The 22,894-nt window shown below is 43.0% G+C and overlaps 1 protein-coding gene across 1 annotated transcript in view; it reads right to left on the bottom strand.

Annotated features, from left to right (window-relative positions):
• The window catches only part of FBXO15 (F-box protein 15), a 49,128-nt gene that overhangs the window by 7,274 nt on the left and 18,960 nt on the right, over positions 1 to 22,894 (bottom strand). Inside the window, exons 6-8 of the mRNA XM_030292201.1 lie at positions 22,575 to 22,701; positions 21,093 to 21,175; positions 20,010 to 20,152 (exon numbers count right to left, since the gene is read on the bottom strand). Of these exons, the coding sequence (XP_030148061.1) occupies positions 20,010 to 20,152; positions 21,093 to 21,175; positions 22,575 to 22,701 (353 nt within the window). The remainder of the gene's footprint in view (positions 1 to 20,009; positions 20,153 to 21,092; positions 21,176 to 22,574; positions 22,702 to 22,894) is intronic.

Genomic DNA, 22,894 nt, shown 5'->3' with positions numbered 1-22,894 from the left:
CACACACACACACACACACACACACGAAATGGAATATTCGGCCATAAAAAAGAAGGAAATCCTTTATTTGCAATGACATGGATGGACCCAACGAACATTATGCTAAGTGACACAAGCCAGACACAGAAAGACAAATATGTGGATTTCACTTATATGTGTAATCTGAAAAACAAAAGAAATAAACACAGAGAACAGAATGATTGCTGCCAGAGGGGAGGAGTGGATGAAATGAGTGAAGCAGGTGAAGAGACACAAACTTAATGGTTATAAAATAAGAGTACAGCACAGGGACTATAGTCAAATATTGGTAGAGCATGCTTGAAAGTTGTCAGAAGAGTAAATCCTACAATTTTCTATATGGTGACAGATGGTAACTAGACCTATGATAGTGATCATTTCAGACTGTGTGAATGTCCAATCGTTATATTGTACACCAGAAAGTCATGCAATATGTCAATTATACCTTAATGAACAAAATTTTTAAGATACCTTGAAGGCAATGAGTAAGCCAGCCACAGACTGTGAAAAGATACTTGCAGAACTTATCCGCCAAGGGACTGGCATTCAGAAAACACAAAAAAGCCATGTAATTCACAAATAAAGAGTTAACTGCTTTTAAAAAGGCAAAAGGATTAACACACACTTCAAAAAGATATGAAAATGGCCAAGAGGCACACGAAAAGGTGCTCACCACTACTGGCCATCAGGGAGATGCAGATCAAAGCCACGAAGTCCTGATCCTACTCCCACAGGCTGGAATGACTAAAATTTAAAAGACTAATAACATCAAATGTTGGTGGGATATGGAACCACCATATAACCGTACTGTACGCTGCTGGGGGGGAGGGGGTATAAAATGGTACAAACACTGTAAAAAATATTTGGTAATTTCTCGTACATAAAATTTTCTTATACATAGAAAAATGTCTGGCAATTTTTAATACATAAACTCTCCCTGGAGAGGAGGAGCCAAGATGGCAGAACAACATGGAAATTTTCTGTGTGTCTCGCATCCATGGAACACAGCCAGACCAACACTAAACCATCCTACACACCTAGAAAACTGACTGGAGGACTAACACAACAACCTGCACAACCTGAACCACAGAATTCAGCAGGTACGCGGTGCAGAGAAGTGAACTTGGGGAGCAAGAAGGCGCAGGAAGGGAGGTGGTTTTGCAAGCGGAGAGAGGAGAGAGATGGGGGGGGAAGGGGAGAATACGGGCAAAGCACCCCTCCCCAAAAGCAGCTAGAGATAAAGTAGAAAATTGGAAACAGCTGCAGGGACTAAACTAAAAAGGGAGAAAGGAGAAAGGAGAGGGTTTCAATCCCATTAAGACTGTAAACAAGGGGAGCGCAAAGGCTGCAACTCCGCAGTTCCCTACCTGGCGGTGCTCTGGTGGGAAGGGCGAATCCCCAGGAACAGAGTGGGGTCCGAGAGGTTCTCGGGCCACACGGGGAAAAGCGGTTCCAGGGCTGAAAGGACATTTGGTAGAGACTATTGAAGCCACCTGGACCCGGCAGACCCCAGAAGATGGCCACATTCTCTGGTGCTGGAACAAGGTCGTGGAGGGTGAAGCCTGGTGCCAGGCGTGTGTTGTGATTCTCCATAATCCCTGAAACGCTGCTGCTACACCGTCTCATGAACTTTTTCTGGGGCGGGCTGGCACCTGACCGCAGTCTTGGGGCACCGGCAGCAGCAGGGTCCAGCGGGCGTTCCTGGGTGCAGCCGACATTCGGCCATCGCTCATTCGGCCACTGCTCCGAGAGACCCTCCCGCAGAGGCGCGGAACGGGTCAAAGCCTCAGTCCTTCGGAAGCAAGGGGCCGGGGAAAACAGCCGCATCTGAGACAAACCTCAGGAGAGAGGTACTGCCTGGGGCCTGGTCACGGAGAGTGGAAAAGCGGGGAGTGGACGAGAGCTGAAGACGGAGGACCGGCGCACGACTGCTGATCCGGAGAACGGACTGGGGGGCTGGCGGGCGCCATTTTTCACTGCTCCCACGCACGCGCACGCGCACGCGCACCTACGAGCACGGCAAGAATCCACCCCAGGAGGCTGGCAGCGCCATCTAGGGGAGAGCGGAGCCGTTACACCGAGCCCCGCCCAACTGGGCCAACTTCGCTCTTCAAGAACACCAACCTCACCGCCGGCTTAATCTACGGACTGTAAAGAGCTACATGGACCGACCTCTAGGGGAAAACGAAGCAATTTCAGTCCTACTTCAATCTGTTAGCAGGTTCATCTATTCAATTTTCTTACTTTCCTTTTTTTTTCTCTTTTACACTTCTTTTTCTTGAATACAGAAAAAGAAAAAATTCATTTTTATTTTCAATTTTTATTAAAAATATTTTCTTTAATTATTACTATATTTTTTACTTTTGTGTAATTTTTTTCAAATTCTATTTTATTTCCGTCATTTTATTTTAGTCTACTTCCATGTATTCACCTTTTCAAATTTTCAAACGATCTCCTTTTTTTCTTTTTTTCTTTTCCATTTCTTTTCTTTTTCTTGAATGCAGAAAGAGAAAAACTTCATTTTTACCTTCAATTTCTATTAAAAATATTTTTCATTAACTTTTTTACTATATTTTTTGCTTTTGTGTAAATTTTCTCAAATTCTATTTTACTTTCATCATTTTATTTCAGTCTACTACAGTGTATTCACTTCTTCAAATTTTCAAACGATTTCCTTTCCTTTTTTGTTCTTTTTTCTTTTTCATTTCCTTTCTATTTCTTGAACATAGAAAAGATTCATTTTTATTTTTAATTTTTTTTTTTTAATTTTTTTTTTTTAACATTTATTTATTTTTGGGACAGAGAGAGACAGAGCACGAACGGGGGAGGGGCAGAGAGAGAGGGAGACACAGAATCGGAAACAGGCTCCAGGCTCTGAGCCATCAGCCCAGAGCCTGACGCGGGGCTCGAACTCACGGACCGCGAGATCGTGACCTGGCTGAAGTCGGACGCTTAACCGACTGCACCACCCAGGCGCCCCTATTTTTAATTTTTAATAAAAATATTTTTCTTTAAATTTTTTCTATTTACTTCTGTGTATATTTTCTCAAATTCTATTTTACCTCCATCATCTCATTTTAGTCTACTTCACTGTATTCATTTTTTCAAATTCTCAATTTCCCTTTTTTTTCTTCTCCCCCCCCCCTTTTTCTCTAATCTGTCAAACCACTTTCAACACCCAGACCAAAACACACCTAGGATCTAGCATCATTTATTCAATTTGTGTGTGTGTGTGTTTAATTCTTTAATTCTAACATTTTTTTAATTTTAATTTTTTTATTTTAATTTTTCTACCTCATTAATTCCTTTTCTCCCTTCAAAATGACAAAACGAAGGAATTCAACCCAAAAGAAAGAGCACGAAGAAACGACAGCCATGGATTTAACCAACACAGATATAAGCAAGATGTCTGAACCAGAATTTAGAGTCATGATAACAAGAATACTAGCTGGAGTCAAAAATAGATTAGAATCCCTTTCTGCAGAGATAAAAGAAGCAAAAAATAGCCAGAATTAAATTAAAAATGCTATAAATGAGCTGCAATCATGGATGGATGCCACAGTGGCAAGGATGGAGGAGGCAGAACAGAGAATCAGCGATGTAGAGGACACACTTATAGAGAATGATGAAGCAGAAAAAAAGAGGGAGATTAAGGCAAAGAGCACAATTTAAGAATTAGAGAAATCAGTGACTCATTAAAAAGGAATAACATCAGAATCAGAGGGGTCCCAGAAGAGGAAGAGAGAGAAATAGGGGTAGAAGGGTTAGGTGAGCAAATCATAGTGGAAAACTTCCCTAACCTGGGGAAAGACACAGATATCAAAATCCAGGAAGCACATAGGACCCCCATTAGATTCAACAAAAACCGACCATCAACAAGGCATATCATAGTCAAATTCACAAAATACTCAGGCAAGGAGAGAATCATGAAAGCATCAAGGGAAAAAAAGTCCTTAACCTACAAGGGAAGACAGATCAGGTTTGCAGCAGACCTATCCACAGAAACTTGGCAGACCAAAAAGGAGTGGCAGGATATATTCAGTGTGCTGAATCAGAAAAATATGCAGCCAAGAATTCTTTATCCAGCAAGGCTGTCATTCAAAATAGAAGGAGAGATAAAAAGTTTCCCAGGCAAACAAAAATTAAAGGAGTTTGTGACCACTAAACCAGCCCTGCAAGAAATTTTAAGGGGGACTCTCTGAGGGGAGAAAAGATGAAAACATAAATTAATTAATTAATAATAAATAAATAAAGCAACAAAGATTAGAAAGGACCAGAGAACACCACCAGAAACTCCAACTCTACAAGCATCATAACGGCAATAAATTCCTATCTTTCAGTACTCACTCTAAACATCAATGGACTCAATGCTCCAATCAAAAGACATAGGGTAACAGAATGGATAAGAAAACAAGATCCATCTATATGGTGTTTACGAGACCCATTTAGACCTAAAGACACCTTCAGATTGAAAGTAAGGGGATGGGGCGCCTGGGTGGCTCAGTCGGTTGAGCGGCCAACTTCAGCCCAGATCATGATCTCGCGGTCTGTGAGTTCGAGCCCTGCGTCGGGCTCTGTGCTGACAGCTCAGAGCCTGAAGCCTGTTTCAGATTCTGTGTCTCTCTCTCTCTGGCCCTCCCCCATTCATGCTTTGTCTCTCTCTGTCTCAAAAATAAATAAACGCTAAAAAAAAAAAAAAAAGAAAGAAAGTAAGGGGATGGAGAACCATCTATCATGCTAATGATCAACAAAAGAGCCAGAATAGCCATACTTGTATCAGACAATCTAGACTTTAAAATAAACACTGTCTCGGGGCGCCTGGGTGGCGCAGTCGGTTAAGCGTCCGACTTCGGCTCAGGTCACGATCTCACTGTCTGTGAGTTCGAGCCCCGCATCAGGCTCTGTGCTGACCGCTCAGAGCCTGGAGCCTGTTTCAGATTCTGTGTCTCCCTCTCTCTCTGACCCTCCCCCGTTCATGCTCTGTCTCTCTCTGTCCCAAAAATAAAATAAAAAACGTTGAAAAAAAAATTAAAATAAACACTGTCTCAAGAGATGAAGAGGGATGCTATATCATAATTAAGGGGTCTATCCACCAAGAAGACCTAACAATTGTAAACATTTATGCGCCAAATGTGACAGCACCCAAATATATAAATCAATTAATCACAAACATAAAGAAACTCATCGATAGTAATACCATAATAGTAGGAGACTTCAACACCCCACTCACAGCAATGGACAGATCATCTACTCAAAATATCAACAAGGAAACAATGGCTTTGAATGACACACTGGACCGGATGGACTTCACAGATATATTCAGAACATTTCATCCTCCGAAAAGACCATATATTGGGAAACAAAATCAGCCCTAAGTAAGTACCTGTAGTATTCTTGTAATTTTTTCTAGCTTGGAAATTACATCAAAATAAAAAGTTACCAAAAAACCACACTCAACAAAGGTCAACAATCAGCAGCTATATCAACCTTCCTCTGCTTATTGCAACTAGCTATGCTTTGCCTACCCAACCGGTAACTCTGGGGATGCCAACCAAATCTGTGTCCTCAGATCTTCTTCCTTTGAGGGATTTAGTCCCTCAAAACTTCACCATTCACCCCTATGGGTTATAGCACCTTTCAGCCTACACTAATCTCTTCCTTTTCTAACCCTGCTGCACATATACCTGAAGATTTAATTATAGTGGATTGTTTTTGCATGTTAGATATTTCCTAAAATAACCTGCAGTCTTTGGGAATAAAGGTCATGTCTCCTATGGCATGATTAATGGCACTACTAATAACATTTCTCATTTTTCAGCTATGATTAGAATTCATTTTTTGGCCCATAAATAGAACACAGAAAAGGCAGGGAGAGTAAAGAATGTTGGGAAGAGAGATTGACTGACCAATTGGTCTGACTGCATGGTCTTCCTATGGCAAACAGGAAGAAGAGGTAAGGGGGTTAAATTGGATTAAAACTGCCTACAGCTAGAACAGCAACACAGGCTCGCTAAACACATAACTGGATGAGCGGAAATCGAGTACGACAGGCCCTAGAGCGCCATCTGAGAGGCCGACGTGGTAACATGAATAAATGGACCAGACATCTAGACATTGGGGTGCAACTCTCGGGGCGCAGAGATAAATCTCGGGTAAAGAGGAAGGAAGACCCTACAATCTCAAAAACATTCGCCACCGAGTAGTAACAATGGAAAGCTGCACAGACACCAATGCTACAAAGGAATAATTAATAACGACAAAAAAATGTCATTAGACTCTATCAAATAGAATAGGCACTACGCTCTTGGGGTGAGAGAATCTTTAGTGTTTCCCCCTTTTCCTTGTTAGGTATGGAACACAAATCTCATGGCAAACACCCAGTTTCTCTCTTTTCTCGGCTGTTTCCAGATACCTCTGTTTTCCAAACCCCTGATGCACGTGAAATTAAACTAATTTCACATAGCTGAACGCAGACATAGATCAGTGGACAATGAAAGGAGAGGTCTCTGAACGTGCTGAGGATCAGAAGTTTCCCCTCCGTTTCACTGGCTGTAGTGGCCGCACGAGTGACAGGAAGAAGAGCTGTGCTGGAAGGTGACAGAGGAGGAAAACTTTCAAACCTGTAGGACCATTTCCCTCCCGAGTCCAGAGTTGGTGAGTGTGATGAGTTTAGTAAAAGCTCCTAAGTCTTTTGAGCCACAGAGTCTCTATTTCTTTCACGCCAGCAAGAACCCTCACAGTCTACATTTGCTGCGAGTATTGTCCCTGGTACTGGTGACAAGAAACTTGATTAAAAACAGGATAAAGTGTGCACTCAGACTCTTTAAAAGCTCCCTGCTCGTTAATTCAGTAACGTTTGAAAATAGCTTTTCCCATCGACGTGCATAAAGATTCAGACCGCTGCTTTCACAAGACCTGGTTCTACTTTCCGTACCATTGGACCAATTTTCTATCAGTCCAGTTGATCTGAAAATATACTATTTTTTCTAGGGTAGTCCTCCCACACGTTTAAGGGGAAGGTACATGGATATTTGTTGTGGGCTCTCTGGCAACTGTTCTCTCACTAAACATGTTTTAATATTCCTCTGAGACGCGCCCCCAGCTGAGTCCCAGTATCTCCGGCGGTAGCACCCAGACCCAGATATGAGCATCCCATTCACCTGGCACCTGGCTGAGTCAGGGGCGAGTTCTGAACCCGACCAGAGTCAAGAAGATGCGATGAGACTCTCAGGGAGGAGTGCTCAGGAGGAGAACCCCAGACTTGGACATGAGCTCTCGAGCTAGCCAGAGCTGCCTGAAAAGGAGGAAGCAGGATTCAGAATGTAGGGAAGTAAGAGGATGGAGAACGGACAGACCAAGATGGACAGACAAGCTGTCTAGACACATCCTGCCCCCTGACAGGCCATAAGCCCTTGCATCAAACTGTCTGAAATAAAACATCCCCTTGGGTTTTTCAACAACATGAATCCTTTCTGCTAAGCCAGTTTTAGGTTAGGTTTTCCATAGCTTGAAACCAAAATTTGTTTTCTTTGTACAGAAGTGTTTTGGTTCTTTTAAAATAATTTTTGAGGGGCGCCTGGGTGGCGCAGTCGGTTAAGCGTCCGACTTCAGCCAGGTCACGATCTCGCGGTCCGTAAGTTCGAGCCCCGCGTCGGGCTCTGGGCTGATGGCTCAGAGCCTGGAGCCTGTTTCCGATTCTGTGTCTCCCTCTCTCTCTGCCCCTCCCCCGTTCATGCTCTCTCTCTGTCCCAAAAATAAATAAACGTTCAAAAAAAAATAAAATAAAATAATTTTTGAGTCAGAAAATATGAATATATTAATGAGTGAAAAAGAAGAAGATGATGGGAAAACAGATTTGAGACAATGCCAAGAGAGAAAAGGCTAAACACAGGGCCCAGAGCAGGTAAGAGCAGATATATTTAGGAAGAGAAATTGGGATGTACTTTTTGGAAAGAAGTGGGACATCTTTTTCTCTGAAACAGGAAAAAAAACCAAGAATACAAAGAGACCGTAATACAGTGACAATGTGGCGGCAGAAGAGAGAGGAAGATCAGGAGGAAGCACAAAGGTGACGATTTTTCTTAGCACAGCAGGTAGTGAGCCCAAGAACCAGGAACAGAGCAGGACGGTGACGGTGATCATACTTAAAGAGTCTTACATGAAATATAAAGGGGACTTATGAGCTGATTAGAAGATGTCTGAGTAGCAAAAAGGGGTAAGTCGAGTCTGAGAGCGCCAACGGACGTGCACTGGGGATTTTCCCCCAAGGAACCGGGGAGCCTTCAAGTGAGGAAAGCAACGTCAAGGTGAGAAGAAGTACTTTAGCTATTGAGGCAGGGAGGCCACAGGGCAACAAGGAAAAGGTCCCCAGGTAGTCTGACTGCATCTGTAAAACCCAGGCTGTGTGCCCCGAAAAATGACGCCAGAAAGGGAACAGAGAGCCAGAAGAAATCAGGAGAAACCCCTAGAGGTCTGTAAAAAACCCAGGAATCATGGATGGTAACATGTTTGTGATCTGAGAAGTGACTCTAAGCTCAACATCCTGAAGATCTAAGTTTTACCAACGACTAAATTCATACCAGTGGAAAAACTACAAAACCCATTACTTATGTTTCTTATTAGACTTCCCTTCCTCAAACGGCTTGTTTTAAGTAAGAGATTCTACTTTTCACAATTGCCTTAATAAACATCTAGGGAAAAAAACACAATGTATTATCTAAACAATATCCTTGAAGATGAAAATATAAACAAAGACCTCATTACCTTCCCTTTAAATGATTTTAAAAATTCAAATCGCCAGAGAGAAAGAACAAATCAAAATCGGAGGTCAAATCTCAAACAGAAGTCACAGTCCAGAACAGCAAGAAAAGATGAGAAGGGCCCTCCCTGGGCTCTGCTGCCACCATTGTGACATCTTTACATTTCCAAGGAAGAGCCCGGTGGCTTCATTTTGCACTGGGTCCCACAAACCATGTGGCCTGTCTCGCTTCCAGGTAGAGTGGCACCTACTCTTGATGAGCTCTGACATAATAGATATAAAGATCTGGGTTCTCCTGTTGTGTGAACAGTAATCTGTAATGCTGATTTTTCATAAGGGATCAACGGATGGACAAAATAGGAAAAATGTACTAACAACCAATGAGGAAGATGCTGTAAAGAATTATCTGTTCTAATTTTCATAGGTAATCGCCATCCAGACAGGACTGTACTATTTCTAATGCCTTCCAGTTATGATAAATGCTTAGAATAATCTGGCCTATAAACATAGAAAGTAATTAGCATCAAGGAACACAGAGAACAAAACAAGTCATTTATTTTTGGAATCACAACAATAAAAATGAGATTCACGTGCTACATATGAAAAATATCTGAAACAAACTATTAAAACTTTAAAAGTAGAGCTCTTTTAAAGACAGGTTATCTGGGCTTTATCAGGTTCTGCTGCTGAAGAGCTGAAACCCACCCTTCTGGAAGAAAAAAAGAAGTTTCTGAAACCCATACCTTCTTTTTACCCCCTCAACATTTTCTACTGTGTCTTACAGAGTAAGGACTGAACATGTATTATTTAATCAGTATTTTAACAAAGACCATATTGAAGAAACTCTGTAGGAAAGAGCCTGAATCTAACAGATCATGGAAACATAACCTAAAAGAATTTACTAGGGCAACACAAAAAGGAAGCATCAGTGAGTAGAGAAACGTGCAGGGTCCACACAGAGAACACTCCTCCCAAGGGCAGTGACAGAGACTTAAGGAGAAGGAGAGTCTGAAACCCTAACTAGAAGAGATCGATGCCTTCCAAATTAACACACACATTTATTGAAAATCTCATCAAAATCCAAATGAGATATTTTAAAAATCTGGCCAAGTGATGATTAAATACACCTAATAGAATAAATGGATTAAAGTAATGAAGAAAACCTAGATAAAAAATCATCAGTAAGAAATTTTGTATGGGGGGGGAGGGACACATACTTTCATAACAAACGACACAAGAGGGGCCCCTGGCTGGCTCCATCTGAAGAGCATGCGACTCTTCACCTCGGGGTCCTGAGTTTGAGCCCCATGTTGGAGGTAGAGATTACTTAGATAAATAAAAAAACGTAAAAGGAAAATACACAAGTAAAGCTTGAAACATCTTCTTGCCTGCTGGGGATACAAGAAGAAGGGGTATGGTGATTCTCAACAGAGAGAGACAGTCCTTGGAAGGGCTTGGGAATCTATAGACTTTATACATTTCATGTTAACCAAAAGGAAGCATGGGTTTACATACAATCAAAAACCTTTGGGAGATCCAAAAGCAACATACACTCAATGAAAAGACAAAATGGAGAAAATATTTTCAATGAATGGAACTCCTGTAAGTCACCGAAACTATGGAACCAATCAAACTGAACAGACCCATGGAAATTCAATCAGAAGAGAAATATACAAACAGCAGCATATGGCCGGGCATCCTGGAGGCGACCGTTATTACCTCCCTGAGCCTCAAGGAGCCTTGGAAGGCAGGTTCTGACGTGGCCGCCCCCTACAAGAGAGGACAGTGATAACCGTCCATGGCCACACGCAGCGCCAAGGTAGCTCCCTTCACACAGCCCACCCAGCGGCCACTACAATAGCCACCACCCTCTGCTGTATTCAACAGCTTGTTTAAACAGTCAAGCTAACATTCAAAGGCACAGGTTAATTTAAAACAATCGGATGTCACTTTCAGTTCTCAAATCATCAAATATTCTTCAAAATAACGCTCATCACGATAGTGCTACAATCATGAACACCGGAGACCTAAATGCCCAACGTTAGGAGACTGGGTCAATAAATCATGATAAAACCAAACAGTGGGAGGTCATACAACTTTTCGAGAATGAACCTGCTAAAACAGTTTAGTGCCATGGGAAAATGCCCACGATGTGACGGTGAGGAGAAAGAGCAGACTGTGGCATTGCTCACGTAACGTGGTCCACAGATATAAATATAGCTGTATATTTGAAAATGGACTAAAATAGAGACAACAGTTGTCCTGGGTGATTTCTATTTGCTTCTTTACAAACTTTTACTATTCAGAACTTTCAAGTCCTATAATAAAAAGACACTAGTTTTTAAATGCATCTTTAGAACAACTCAACAAGGCAGATGCCAGAAGCAGCCTGCTTGAAGAATCCTGTCCCTTTGCTTCTTCTGTCTTGCTTTCCCTCTCAATCCCAGTAACAAGGTTACAACGCACTGTCCTGGGCAAAACGCTTTTCCTTCAGCTTCTGCAAATTGGCAATAATTAGCTTGATACAAAGATCAAAAAATACACACTCCTTGCTGCTTTGCACTGCTGACATGCCCTTTTTCAAGCTCTAGTTACACTGCAAAAGTGCAGTGGGACTATTTGCTGCCGGCTCCTTCCCTGGGCTGCCCACACTCCCATCACAGGGCTCACTGACAGTGGTGCAGGGCAGAGTTAACACAGCAGCCCGGGGATGTCAACTCTTGAGAAGGCCTGCTGGCCGGCCGGCCCACGGCCGCTGGGCACTCCAATTCTGGAAGCATCCCCACCTCGTCTTTCCTAACCCGTACAAGCGGCTCACTGCGTCCGAACAGTTTTTACCAGCAACGTGGTTTGTGCGGAACATCCCTCCCTCTGGGGGTCTGGAATCAGGGTAGCTCCAGGCAGAGGGTGTCTGCCTCACCAGCCCCCAAGCACAACCCCAGGTACTAGTCTTTAAATGAGCTTCTCCTTGGGTAGACAACATTTCACAACTTGTGTTTTCACAACTCATTGCAGGAGAAAACAAGCCCATCCCGGTGACTCCCCGCTGTCCTTGGCGCTTCCCCACCCCCCAACCCCCACCCCCGCCTTTGCCCTTTGATGATTTTGCTCCGTACCCTTCCACTCCACCAAATGTGGGTCATTAATAATACACATCCTGAGTCCTGTGAGTCCTCCTAGCAAACTGCTCAACCTGGGGTTGGTCCTGGGGACCCAGTGCCAACAGTGCACCCACGAATCCAGAACAGAGCACAGAAAGACAGAAAAACACGTGAGGCACTTCTATACGCTTGACTCACATTTTCATTCACGAACTCCTCCTCCAGTATTTCCTTCACTGTTTATCCCTCCCACCCCTGCCTCTCACATATCCAATTCAGGTGACAAAATGTTTCTTCTCCTAAACTGCCTATTAGCTGGATTTTACTGACAACACACAAAGAAGCAGGTAGCAAATGTGTGCAGGCTCAGGAATCATAAACTCTTCTTTGAACACAGATGATACGGATCCTTTCAAGAACACTCTTGTCACAGCCATGACTTGTCAAAGTGGCTGAACACATAAAAATACAAAGAGAAAACGTCTCAGTTCCGTGGGGGAGGAATAGGACAAAGTGCCAAGGGGAAGGGCTCAAACCTTTAGGGAGACAAGAAAGGACACAGATCCTTTTACTCACTACAAGGTGGTGCGGAGAGGCAGAAACTCCTCCCTCTCCATACAGTGTCTGGAAAGCTTGAGCAATGCCTTATAAAATGGCGTCCCTGGCTCCCCCTGAGCACACGGGAGTAGAGCCTGCTCTGACCTGAAGGGGCAAAGAAGGGTGAAGGATACAGCAGGGCTTGTACATCACCAGCCTGGGAACTCAGCCCCCACGCCCCACCCGGACAAACGTTTGGGATTCAAAGTCAAGAGGCATCAGCTGCGGCCTCGGGTGATGAGGACATCGCGCCCAGCTCAGGGGCCTTGCTGGTGGGCCACGGAGGCAGTGCTCGTCCCCCCCACACACACACCCCCGCGTCTCCGCTGAGCCAGCTCCGGCCTGGTCTTCCCACCTGTGTGTGTCAGGGGTGTCACTTCAGGCGCCAAGAACTAACCGGGGTCTTCTGCTCTGTGGTTAGCACCATGTATTGTAAAAATAATGACAATAAATAAAAATTTTTTAAAAATCCAAAGGACCCCGTAGCAAAGTCCATGAGACAAAGTTAAGAAAACAGAACACGGGGGTATCTTGCTCAGAGAAAACACAGTTGACAGAGATGAAGAACGTCTCAACTGGCCACTACCCAGTCTGATACTTCACTGGGCTTGTGCCATCTGAATATAAACATGGCGTGAAACCTTTGATTGTCCGTGGTCCCTAAAGAGTCAATTCCAGAAAGCCTCTTAGGCAAATGATTCCATACAACTCATTCTATACTAATATTGCAAAGTGATACAACACATCCTCTGAAGGATGAAGATATACTCAGAGACACAGGGGTATCATGGAAAGCTAGTAATTGCTTTGCTGTAAGTCCCACATGTATGAGAATCCTCTGACAAAAGACTGTGGAACCACAAAAGAAGATCCATTCCAGGGACGCTGTACATTCTTGGTTAGAGTGTTTAACATCAGGAAAGGCCGGTCCCTTTAACTATCCATTTTCAAAAGTTAATCAAGACCTGGATGGCAATCACACAGGTGTTTGCTTTATGAGAATCTGTTTTATGCATTTCTCTGTGTCAGTTCACAATACGAAGAAGTTCAATTGCAGAAAGAAAGAAAGAAAGAAAGAAAGAAAGAAAGAAAGAAAGAGTGAGTTAATATGCAGAACGGTGGTTAACACAACACACAGAACCAGCAGGAAGGGACACACAGGTGGCTCCAAAGTTGCTGGGAATGGTCCATTTCTTAAACTGTGGGGTGGCTGCAGGGGTTTTACGGTTTTTCCACAGCCTGTACAATGCAGCATGTGTAGAAAAGAACAGATTATCTCACAATTAAGATTTTAACACAAAAATGTTGTCACCCATCCCCGATGCACATATGTGTATTTAGATGGATTTTAGACTCAACCTTGTAAGCTGAATAAATTCCCACTGGGATTTTTTAATAAAACTGTGGTAATTTGTGGACTAAAGTGGCACATCCTCAGAAATCTTATTTAAAGATGGAATTCTGGCAAGCGTCCTACCAAATGACCAAATTCAGGCTCTGTTTGTAAAGCCGTGTCGTATTTGAGGACAGCCCTTCCCACTGCCCCATGACTCCCGCTAACTGGTCTAGACCATCCCCACTAACCTGTCTCCACGCTGCACTGGTCCCTGTACTCCAACCCCAGCTCCCCGTGGTCTGCCCTTCCTCAGAAACCTCCAGGACTCCCTAGTCCCCCGCACGTGCTTGTCACCTGGCCCGGCAGACTTCTCTGTACCGAAGTGGGGGAAGGGCAGGCACCGTGTCCGACATGCCTACGCCCTGTGCCCCGGCACATCTCCTGCTTCAACAACCTTTGTCAGTGAATGAATCACATAAACAAATTGGCCTTGTCCCCTTTACTTCCCGCCACCCCCTACAGATGGCCTCGTTACAATCAGGCCAGGTCTCCTATCTCACCGACGGCAAACAGTGGACAGAGACACCTCAAGGGTAGGGACGCGATGATCAAACATTTTATCCTTGAGAGGGAGAGACAGTGTTCTTAAAAAACAGGGGCAAAGTGCTGTCATCCCCAACTGCAATGACACAGCCAGAATTTACTAAATATACCACATGGTACCACAAGAGAGTTTCTCAAAAACCTTAGAGGACATTCCAGCTTGCACTTTGCTAAACTGCAAGCTGACGCCGATGGCAACAGCGCCCTCTGCTGGTTCCTAGTCACCGAACCACACGCAGAGGAAATGCATCTCCATTGAGTGGTCTCCTTCAGGAGGAAATCTGTCTTCTTACTGTGAAAACAGATGAAAGCTCAGCTCCCCACCCTCCTTCGTTTTACTCAGTCTCTTGCGTCTTGTACTAATTGTCCGGCCTCCCCAGCGAGTTATTGTCATGAACGGGAAGTGGTTCAAGGCTGCTCCCGCAAGCCTGCACAGAGGGCCCTTCCTGACCACCCCTGTGATGCCAACACTTCGAAAAGACACACGAGTCACACACATAGGAACGCGGATTCTAGAAGCATGCCACTGAAAAGTACAAATACACAGAAGCCGGCACAGCCCTGTGCTTGAGACCCATGCTGTGGAGACCGGCCTGTGGGTGAGCTACACAGACTTAGAGGATGGACCTACACGACCAGCTCCAGCCACCAGTACCCAATTCCCAAGCTCACTATGAAGATCAAATTGAATAATTAATATAAATATAAAACACGCAGAAAGAACCCATAACGAGCACTCACAAGTGTTCTCTGTACACCATCATCCTTACTGAGGGCACAGTTTAGGTATACAGAATGCATACAAAGGTTAATCAAGGTTATGCTGTTTAGAACTAGGAGAGGGTGAGCCCTCTCTCTGAAGTTCTCCCCTAAGACGGATGGGACCTAACAGACCTAATCCCTGGGGGTTACAATAGGCGCTCAAGGAGAGTGTACATTGTATTAGATAAGAAAGGCTGGAAGTGAGAGGGCGCTTGAGGACATAAGGGTGGAGCCATGGGAGGGAGAGAGACCAAGTTCCCCACTAACACCACCCAGAGGGCATATGCTGTCCCCTGGGTACAGACTGTGGCCCGTTAGTAGCACCCTCAAAAGAACATACCAGAAAGAGGGAGGAGATTTTATTCTCTATTTCAAATAACAGAATAAAGTTAAAAGGGCTGAAGTAGAGAGAAGAGAGGCAGAACTCTCACACCTTCATAAAATTGGGAGGGCTGTTCCTGGGGCAGAGCCCAGATCAGAGGTTGCAGGGCAAAGTCAAGCTCGTGATCACCTTTCAGTTCCTTCCTGATTCAGAGACTCCAAGATTCTGGGCATGGCAGAAAGGGCACCAAAGAAAAAAAAGAAACTCTGAAAATTAAATCACCCAAGCAGCCAACTCAAAAAGCTTGAAAAAGATCAAAACAAACCTAAAGAAAACAGGTGATTTTCTAGGAAATCATATAAATACTAAAAAATGATTCAATGAAAAGTAGAAAACCTCATTATAACCACATCAGAAGCATGTTTAAAAAAAAGGAAACTATAAGTACTCTAATCTGTGAGCGTAAATGGAAAAACACTAAATACCAAATAAGTGAAACCAGTAGCTTAAAAATAAGTATACATACAACATGAGAAGCTTATCACAGGGGCTCCAGGGCGTTTACCATTAGAAGATACACTGATGGAATTTGCTACATTAACAGCACAAAGGAGGAAGAACCATATGATCATCGATCGTTGCCCACAGATGGATTTGACAACTTTTAACCACCATTCCCAATTAAAAAAAAAAAAATCCAACTAATTTAGGAATAGAAAGTTCCTTAACCAAATGCCTTGAATGAACACATAATCAAACCTAGAACAAACATCCCTAGTAACAAAACATTTTATTAACTGCCTATCCCTATTAAGTTAGAAATAAGCCCTCATAGAGGGGAATGTGATGGTGTCTTTCAAAATTATATGTACATTCGCCCGTTGATCTAGCAGTCCTATTCCTAAGAAAGTACTCCAAAGACAAGCTGGCAAAATATAAAAGGATGTGTGAACAAGGCAATTTACTATACCACTGTCTGTAAGAGCAGAGACTAGAAACCACAGCAAGAAACTGTTAACAAACTACCTACCTATAGCTGGTTTAAAAAGACAATGAGAGGGGCGCCTGGGTGGCGCAGTCGGTTAAGAGTCCGACTTCAGCCAGGTCACGATCTCGCGGTCCGTGAGTTCGAGCCCCGCGTCAGGCTCTGGGCTGATGGCTCGGAGCCTGGAGCCTGTTTCCGATTCTGTGTCTCCCTCTCTCTCTGCCCCTCCCCCGTTCATGCTCTGTCTCTCTCTGTCCAAAAAAAAAAAATAAATAAATAAATAAATAATAAATAAAAATAAAAAAAAAAAAGACAATGAGAAAAATCTCTCTGTCATTCTAATGAGTAATCTCCAGAATATATTACTAATGGGAAAAAGCAAGGAACTTATATGATATGCCTCTTTAAAAAAAACTGGAAGAAATATAAATACATTGGTGTATAGCATTATATATTCAGAAAAGAGCACTTAAAGGATATGCCATAGGCTGATATGAAGGGTCACCTTTGGGGGAAGGGAGAGAGCAGGGATGAAAGATAAGGATAGAAGTAAACCTCTGAACTTCCTTGTTTTATAGTTTCAACTATAAACCATGTAAATGTGGGATGTGAATTTTTTAATGTAAAAATAGAAGCATAGCAATCCTGAAAAATAAAGAATCAACTGAAAAAAATCACTCTGATTTTGTCAAAGTGGCATTACAGCCACACAGAGAATAATTATTTTAGGATATTGAACCTCTGGCATGATGTTATCTTAAACCCATAAAGAACCATAAAAAATATTAATTAAAAGAATATTCAATGGGTTCATTACTAGTAACAGTATTGTTATTTTTAAATTATTATATATTTTGATGTTGTTTGCAACAAAGACTTTTGGTGTGAGAAAAGAGATACAAGTATAGTCAAAGAAGCTAATTAAAAACCTTAAAATATTTAAACATATCCATGATTTGATTCTTCTCATTACAAAAAATCTGCAAACTTCTTAGCCCTGCCTGCTGAAAACCCTAAAAGGAATAAAAACCCGAGAGCAAGGTGCATCTCCAGGATTCAGATTTTGGCTTCTAAATACCATAGTGTGGTGGGAACTAAAAGGAGCCAGAGCTCCTAGGAAAAATGGATAATTCCAGATCTGTGCAACAAATGGGTAAAATGAGCTTGAGGTCTCTTCTCGTGTTAGAACGCAAGCAAGCTACCAGAGATGACTAGAGTCATGTCAAAAGAACACAGAAGAGGATGACTCATGACAGGACAATTTGCACAGCACAATAACTATAAAGGGAATAATGACTGAAAATAGACTACATTTTTCCACCCATGAGTTCACAGTAACACTACCCCCTCCCACAAAAACCTCTAAGTCATCTTTGAAGACTGTTAGAGCATTAATCACTATTCTATAAATAAAGAGAAAGGCTCAAACATGGACCCTGCCTTATCTGTACTAATTGTACTTCAGCTAAGTAAATAGTTGATAAGAGAAAACTCTTCTTTATAGAAGAATTCCAGATAATAGACATAGAAGGAATAATAGGACTAGGGAAACATTATTTTTGCAATCTCTAATAAGATCATGGATATAGGTATCCATCATTTGGTCAACATTCACGGAGAAATTTGTAACAGAAGGAGCAGGCCAAAAAAAACTGCTTAACCCACTGGGCCATCTTAACATAGTTAACATTTAGACAAATTTCTTAAAAGACACAAAATACCGAAGCTCACACAAGAAGAAACAGATAACCTAAGTAACCCCTATGTCTATAAAAGAAACTGAAACTGTAGTTAAAAACATTCCCACAAAGAAAACTCCAAGCCTTAATGGCTTCCCGAGTAAATTCCACCAACCATTTAAGGAGGAAATGCTACCAATTCTATGCAAAATCCTCCAAAAAATTCAAGAGGCAGGAGTACTTCTCAACTTATTCTATGAGATCAGGAGTGACTGAGACCAAACCCACACCAAATATTACACACCAACTGGAAGATATAATGGGAAAGAAGTAACAAAATGAAGTACTAAAGACCTAAATAAAAAATAAGCAAAACTAGTATGAAGAAAATTCTGAAACACCCTAAAAGACATAAAAGTATCTCTGAACAAAACAAAGAACATACCACATTCTTGGATACGACAATTCAACAATAAAGGTTGTCAATTCACCTCAGGTCAATATATAGATGTGACATATTTCTAATAGAAATGCTAATAAGCATAGAAAAACCTAGATACCCTGGGTCAAAAAGCAAAGACTCAGACTAACGGAGCTGTATCAAAAGCACACAGCAGCCAGCTTGGATTAGATCCCACTGATCAAACGAAGGACAATTTTAGCCTCAAAAAGAATAATGTCTATAATTATCTATAAATTATTAAATAAAGGGGCACCTGGGTGGCTTGTTGGTTAAGTATCCGACTTTAGCTCAGGTCATGATCCCGTGGTTTGCGGGTTCGAGCGCCACACTGGGCTCTGTGCTGACAGCTCAGTGCCTGGAGCCTGCTTCAGATTCTGTCTGCCTCTCTCTCTGGCCCTCTCTGGCTCCCACTCTGTCTGTCTGCCTGTCTGTCTCTCTCAAAAATAAACAAACATTTTAAAAAGTTATTTAATAAAAAAAAAAATCCACAATAACACTAAACAACAAAGACAGAAAGAGAGGGAGCACACCCAAAATAATTTCCACCCACAGGAGGTAAAGATCACATCAATTTCTTAATCTGAACATTGGTGGCCAAAAGAGACAGGATTCAAGCATTTACCCTGCCACTCCAGGAGTTCACTAGTTGATGCGGGGAAGTATTTTACAAAACCTCAGCTAATAAACGTGGAAATACTGACATAATTAGAAAATCACCATTTTCTAAACTCTAAAAGAAATTGACGTAGGCAGGGGATTAGTAATGGATGCCAAATCTATTAGATGAAACAATTTGGGGGAACAGGGTATTCAGAAAAGGAGTATAAAATTTCCCCTATGAAATTTATCACCAAAAATGTGAAACTTGAATCCATACAGTTCTTTACACCAAACTTCCTTCTTCCCTTTAACTTGGCTGAGGTCCCCTCCCTTCACTGCCTACTCTAGTCTCTGTCTCAGCATTGGTAAGCATGATAATCATGGATGCAGTACATGCAGAAGGGTGGTTTCTCTTTATTCTTATCCTGGGCAGGAGATACACTGGCTCTGTGGGCAAGTTTACCAAGTTCCTCGGAGAAAGAAGGGAAGAAGTTTCGGGCAGGGGAAGAGGCATGGCAGGGCAAAACAGTAAGGGAAGTATCAGCAGAAAAGATGAGTAGAGAATATTCCAGAAGGTAGAGAGATGGTGATGAGGAGCCAGAAGCTAAAGAGACTAGATCCAGCCACGGTATTTCACAAGTCCTAGAATGAGGTATGGGTCTAGGAAGACAGAGAGCCAACAGATAATCAGTTAAGAAACTATTCTTAACTCAGATATAAAAATTGGTCCCCTACTGTCTCTAATCTTTTAACTTAATACTGAAGCAAAAACTCAATTATTTCACCTTTCTTGGTAAAGAGATTGCGAAATGTACCACACAGGTAGAAAATTCCACCGCTGTGCATATCAATATGGAGTTGGTAGCCATGCAGTCCATACTCTGGGTTGTCATCCAAAAGGGGGATATGAGGAGGTAGCTCGTAGGGGCTAAAAAGCAAAACAAAACATACACACAGGTTTGTCAACACCAGAGACAAAATGCTTGAACTGAAAATACTCTAAAAATATCGGCATCCATTTAAACACCAGTTCCTGTCAATCCTCAAAAAGGTTCCTCCCAGTCATCCTCTACACCAGGAACTCAAAAGAAACACTTTGTGCTCCTTTCACCAACTTCTCTAAAACGTCTCTAAAAACGGGCAAAGGCATGAGTTCCATAGTTACCCACGGGCGGAAGTGTTCCTGAGATCTGCCCAGCGCAGCGGCTCTAGGAGGCACCCCTGCTCCTCAGCGGTCTCAGTCACTGGAGGACAGAGGTCACCAGAGGACAGAGCTGCTCAGCAGGAAAATGCACCAAAGAACAGACCTACAGGTCAGGAAGTCGGGCAGAAGACCCAATGCTATGACGAACCAAGTTTTATTCAATAAGAAAAACCTTACTACATAAGGTAACAAACTCAAAAACATTCAGAGCTTTACTTTTTCAGGTAATTAAAAAAAAAAAAAAAAAAGAGTCTGAGAGCTGTAGTGAAATGAAAAGCATATTCCCCACCTGAAGACCTGCAAATTCATGGAGAGACACACACAGTGCCGGGCTAAGCAAACCACGACTGCAGGCCTTGCAAGATACGAAAAGGCACAAGAGCGCCAAGCACAGCGAGCACCTTGATGCACCGGAACCTTGCAGTGATGGACCCATCCTGCCCCCACTCGGCACGAAATCCTTAACCCGGAACAAAGAAAGCAAGTATGTACTCACAAATAATCCAATTATTTTAGCCACAGCTAAGTAACTATGCCCGTTGGCTTGTGTCTACTGATTAAAAACAGAGTATCTTTGTAGCTATTCTCAGGATGTTCAGATGATATCAACTTCTAATCCTTCACATTGTACAAAGCGTGAATAGACCCATGTGGAAATACATACACGGTGGCGGAGCCTAACGTGCTCTTCTCCACAAGCTGATGGAAATGAAGACTTGCCATAACAAAAGCCAGTTCTTCCTCCCTCTGAAAAGTTAATTAGAAAGAAGACATTTTTCAACAGAAATATTTTAATTTTTCACCAGGTCATTGTGAAGATCGCAGCACATTCATCTTACAGATAGACAGTTTCTTGTAACTGTTAAGATTACCCCAGTACCAACGCATTCTTGCTGCTAATACGTTATTACTATCCAATAAGACTTCTTTGTCAACTGACAGCAGGGCCACAATTCACCCAAACGTGCAGTGCGTGCGGTACCAAAAGGATTAACAACCCAGCACTTGTGAAATATCAAAACACTCTGCCAGGATGATTGTGACAATATACATTGTTAGTTCCAGGTTCTGGAACTACAGAGGGACGATACTGGTAAAGCCCTCAAACATACAAGGGTAATGCCACAGATACGTAACATGAGTGGCATTCCATGAGGATACATTCCTCTCTTGAGAACCTGTTGACTTGACAAAGCCAGTGGGAATGAAAACATTCACCCACCAGGCTGAGCAGCAGAAAACGTGACTGTAGAGGAACAGACATCCATTTCTCTCCAAGCTCACAGCCGACGCTGACTGGTGTAGGTGCCCCAGAAAGGTCGACCTGAGGCACCACCCAGCAGTAGGCAGCCAGGACAATCGGACGGACCAGGGTCCTTGTAACAATGCAGGCCAGCACAGACTGGTGAATCCCAGTCAAGGAAACAGCCAGTAAGCAAACTGGCACCTAGGCCACAAGTCACCCTCGTGCGGCGAGCACAGGGACAGTGACTGCCTCAGCAGGTTGAGAAAGACAAAGCTATGTCAAGAGAACGATGCCGTTGATCGTGGTTCCATCTAGTCATTGTTTATACACGCGTGCTGTTATCCTCAAAATCACATTTGTGAGCTTCTGTCTTACAACACCCACAGGCCAAAGCCACAGATTTCAACACACGTGTGGTGTACAGAGAAACATCACACTGGTTTGCTTTTCACTGGAGTGACTGCCCAGAAAATAACTCCAGAGGAATTGGGAAAGGATAGGCAGGTTACACTCCAGGCCACATCTACAGGATCAGAAACACAGGGGAGACTGGGTTAAACACGCAGGATGAGAGACTTGGGCAGACGCAGGCTGGGAAAGAGGAAGGAAGGAGCACGGATTGACTGGAAGGAGACGGGGTGAGATTTTTCAGGATATGAACGGTCTAATGTGAACAAAAGCATCCAGGCAGGAACAGGTAGCTTGTCATCTACAACAGGAGAACAGAGTCGCCTCCACACAACAAGGGGCCATTTAGTTAGAAAAGCAAAACTGGTAAGAGAGAATTAATGCCGTTAGTGAAGAGTCTTCAGGACCTCACATCTGGTGTCATGCACAGCAGGGAGTAAATGTGGAATGGGCAGGGAGGTGGCATCACACAGGCAGGGACCCAAGTCTTACCTTCCACAGCCCCACCAGCAGGCCTGGGCAGAGGCAGAAGATCCGAAGGAGTCTGTCCCCGCCAATCATGGTGGATTCGGTTAAGTTACTCAGATTGTACTTTGCAATTAAAGAATGCCACCGAGGTCTTTGAACATCCATGCCAAAGAAAGGAAGGAGAGAAATGAGCTTTCACACCTGCGGTTATCAATTCTCTTGAGTGTATTTAAAAGTACTTTTGAAGAACATGCTAATAACGTGCACCTTGCTAATGAACGGTGTGTTGAGGGTCAGGGGATGCAAACCATTCATGTAAATAAAAGGAAAATGGATACACCCAA

The sequence above is a fragment of the Lynx canadensis genome, chromosome D3, assembly GCF_007474595.2.
Source record: "Lynx canadensis isolate LIC74 chromosome D3, mLynCan4.pri.v2, whole genome shotgun sequence".
Taxonomy (NCBI): domain Eukaryota; kingdom Metazoa; phylum Chordata; class Mammalia; order Carnivora; family Felidae; genus Lynx; species Lynx canadensis.
The sequence above is the reverse complement of the archived record's forward strand: the minus strand, read 5'-3'. Positions and strand labels throughout refer to the sequence as shown.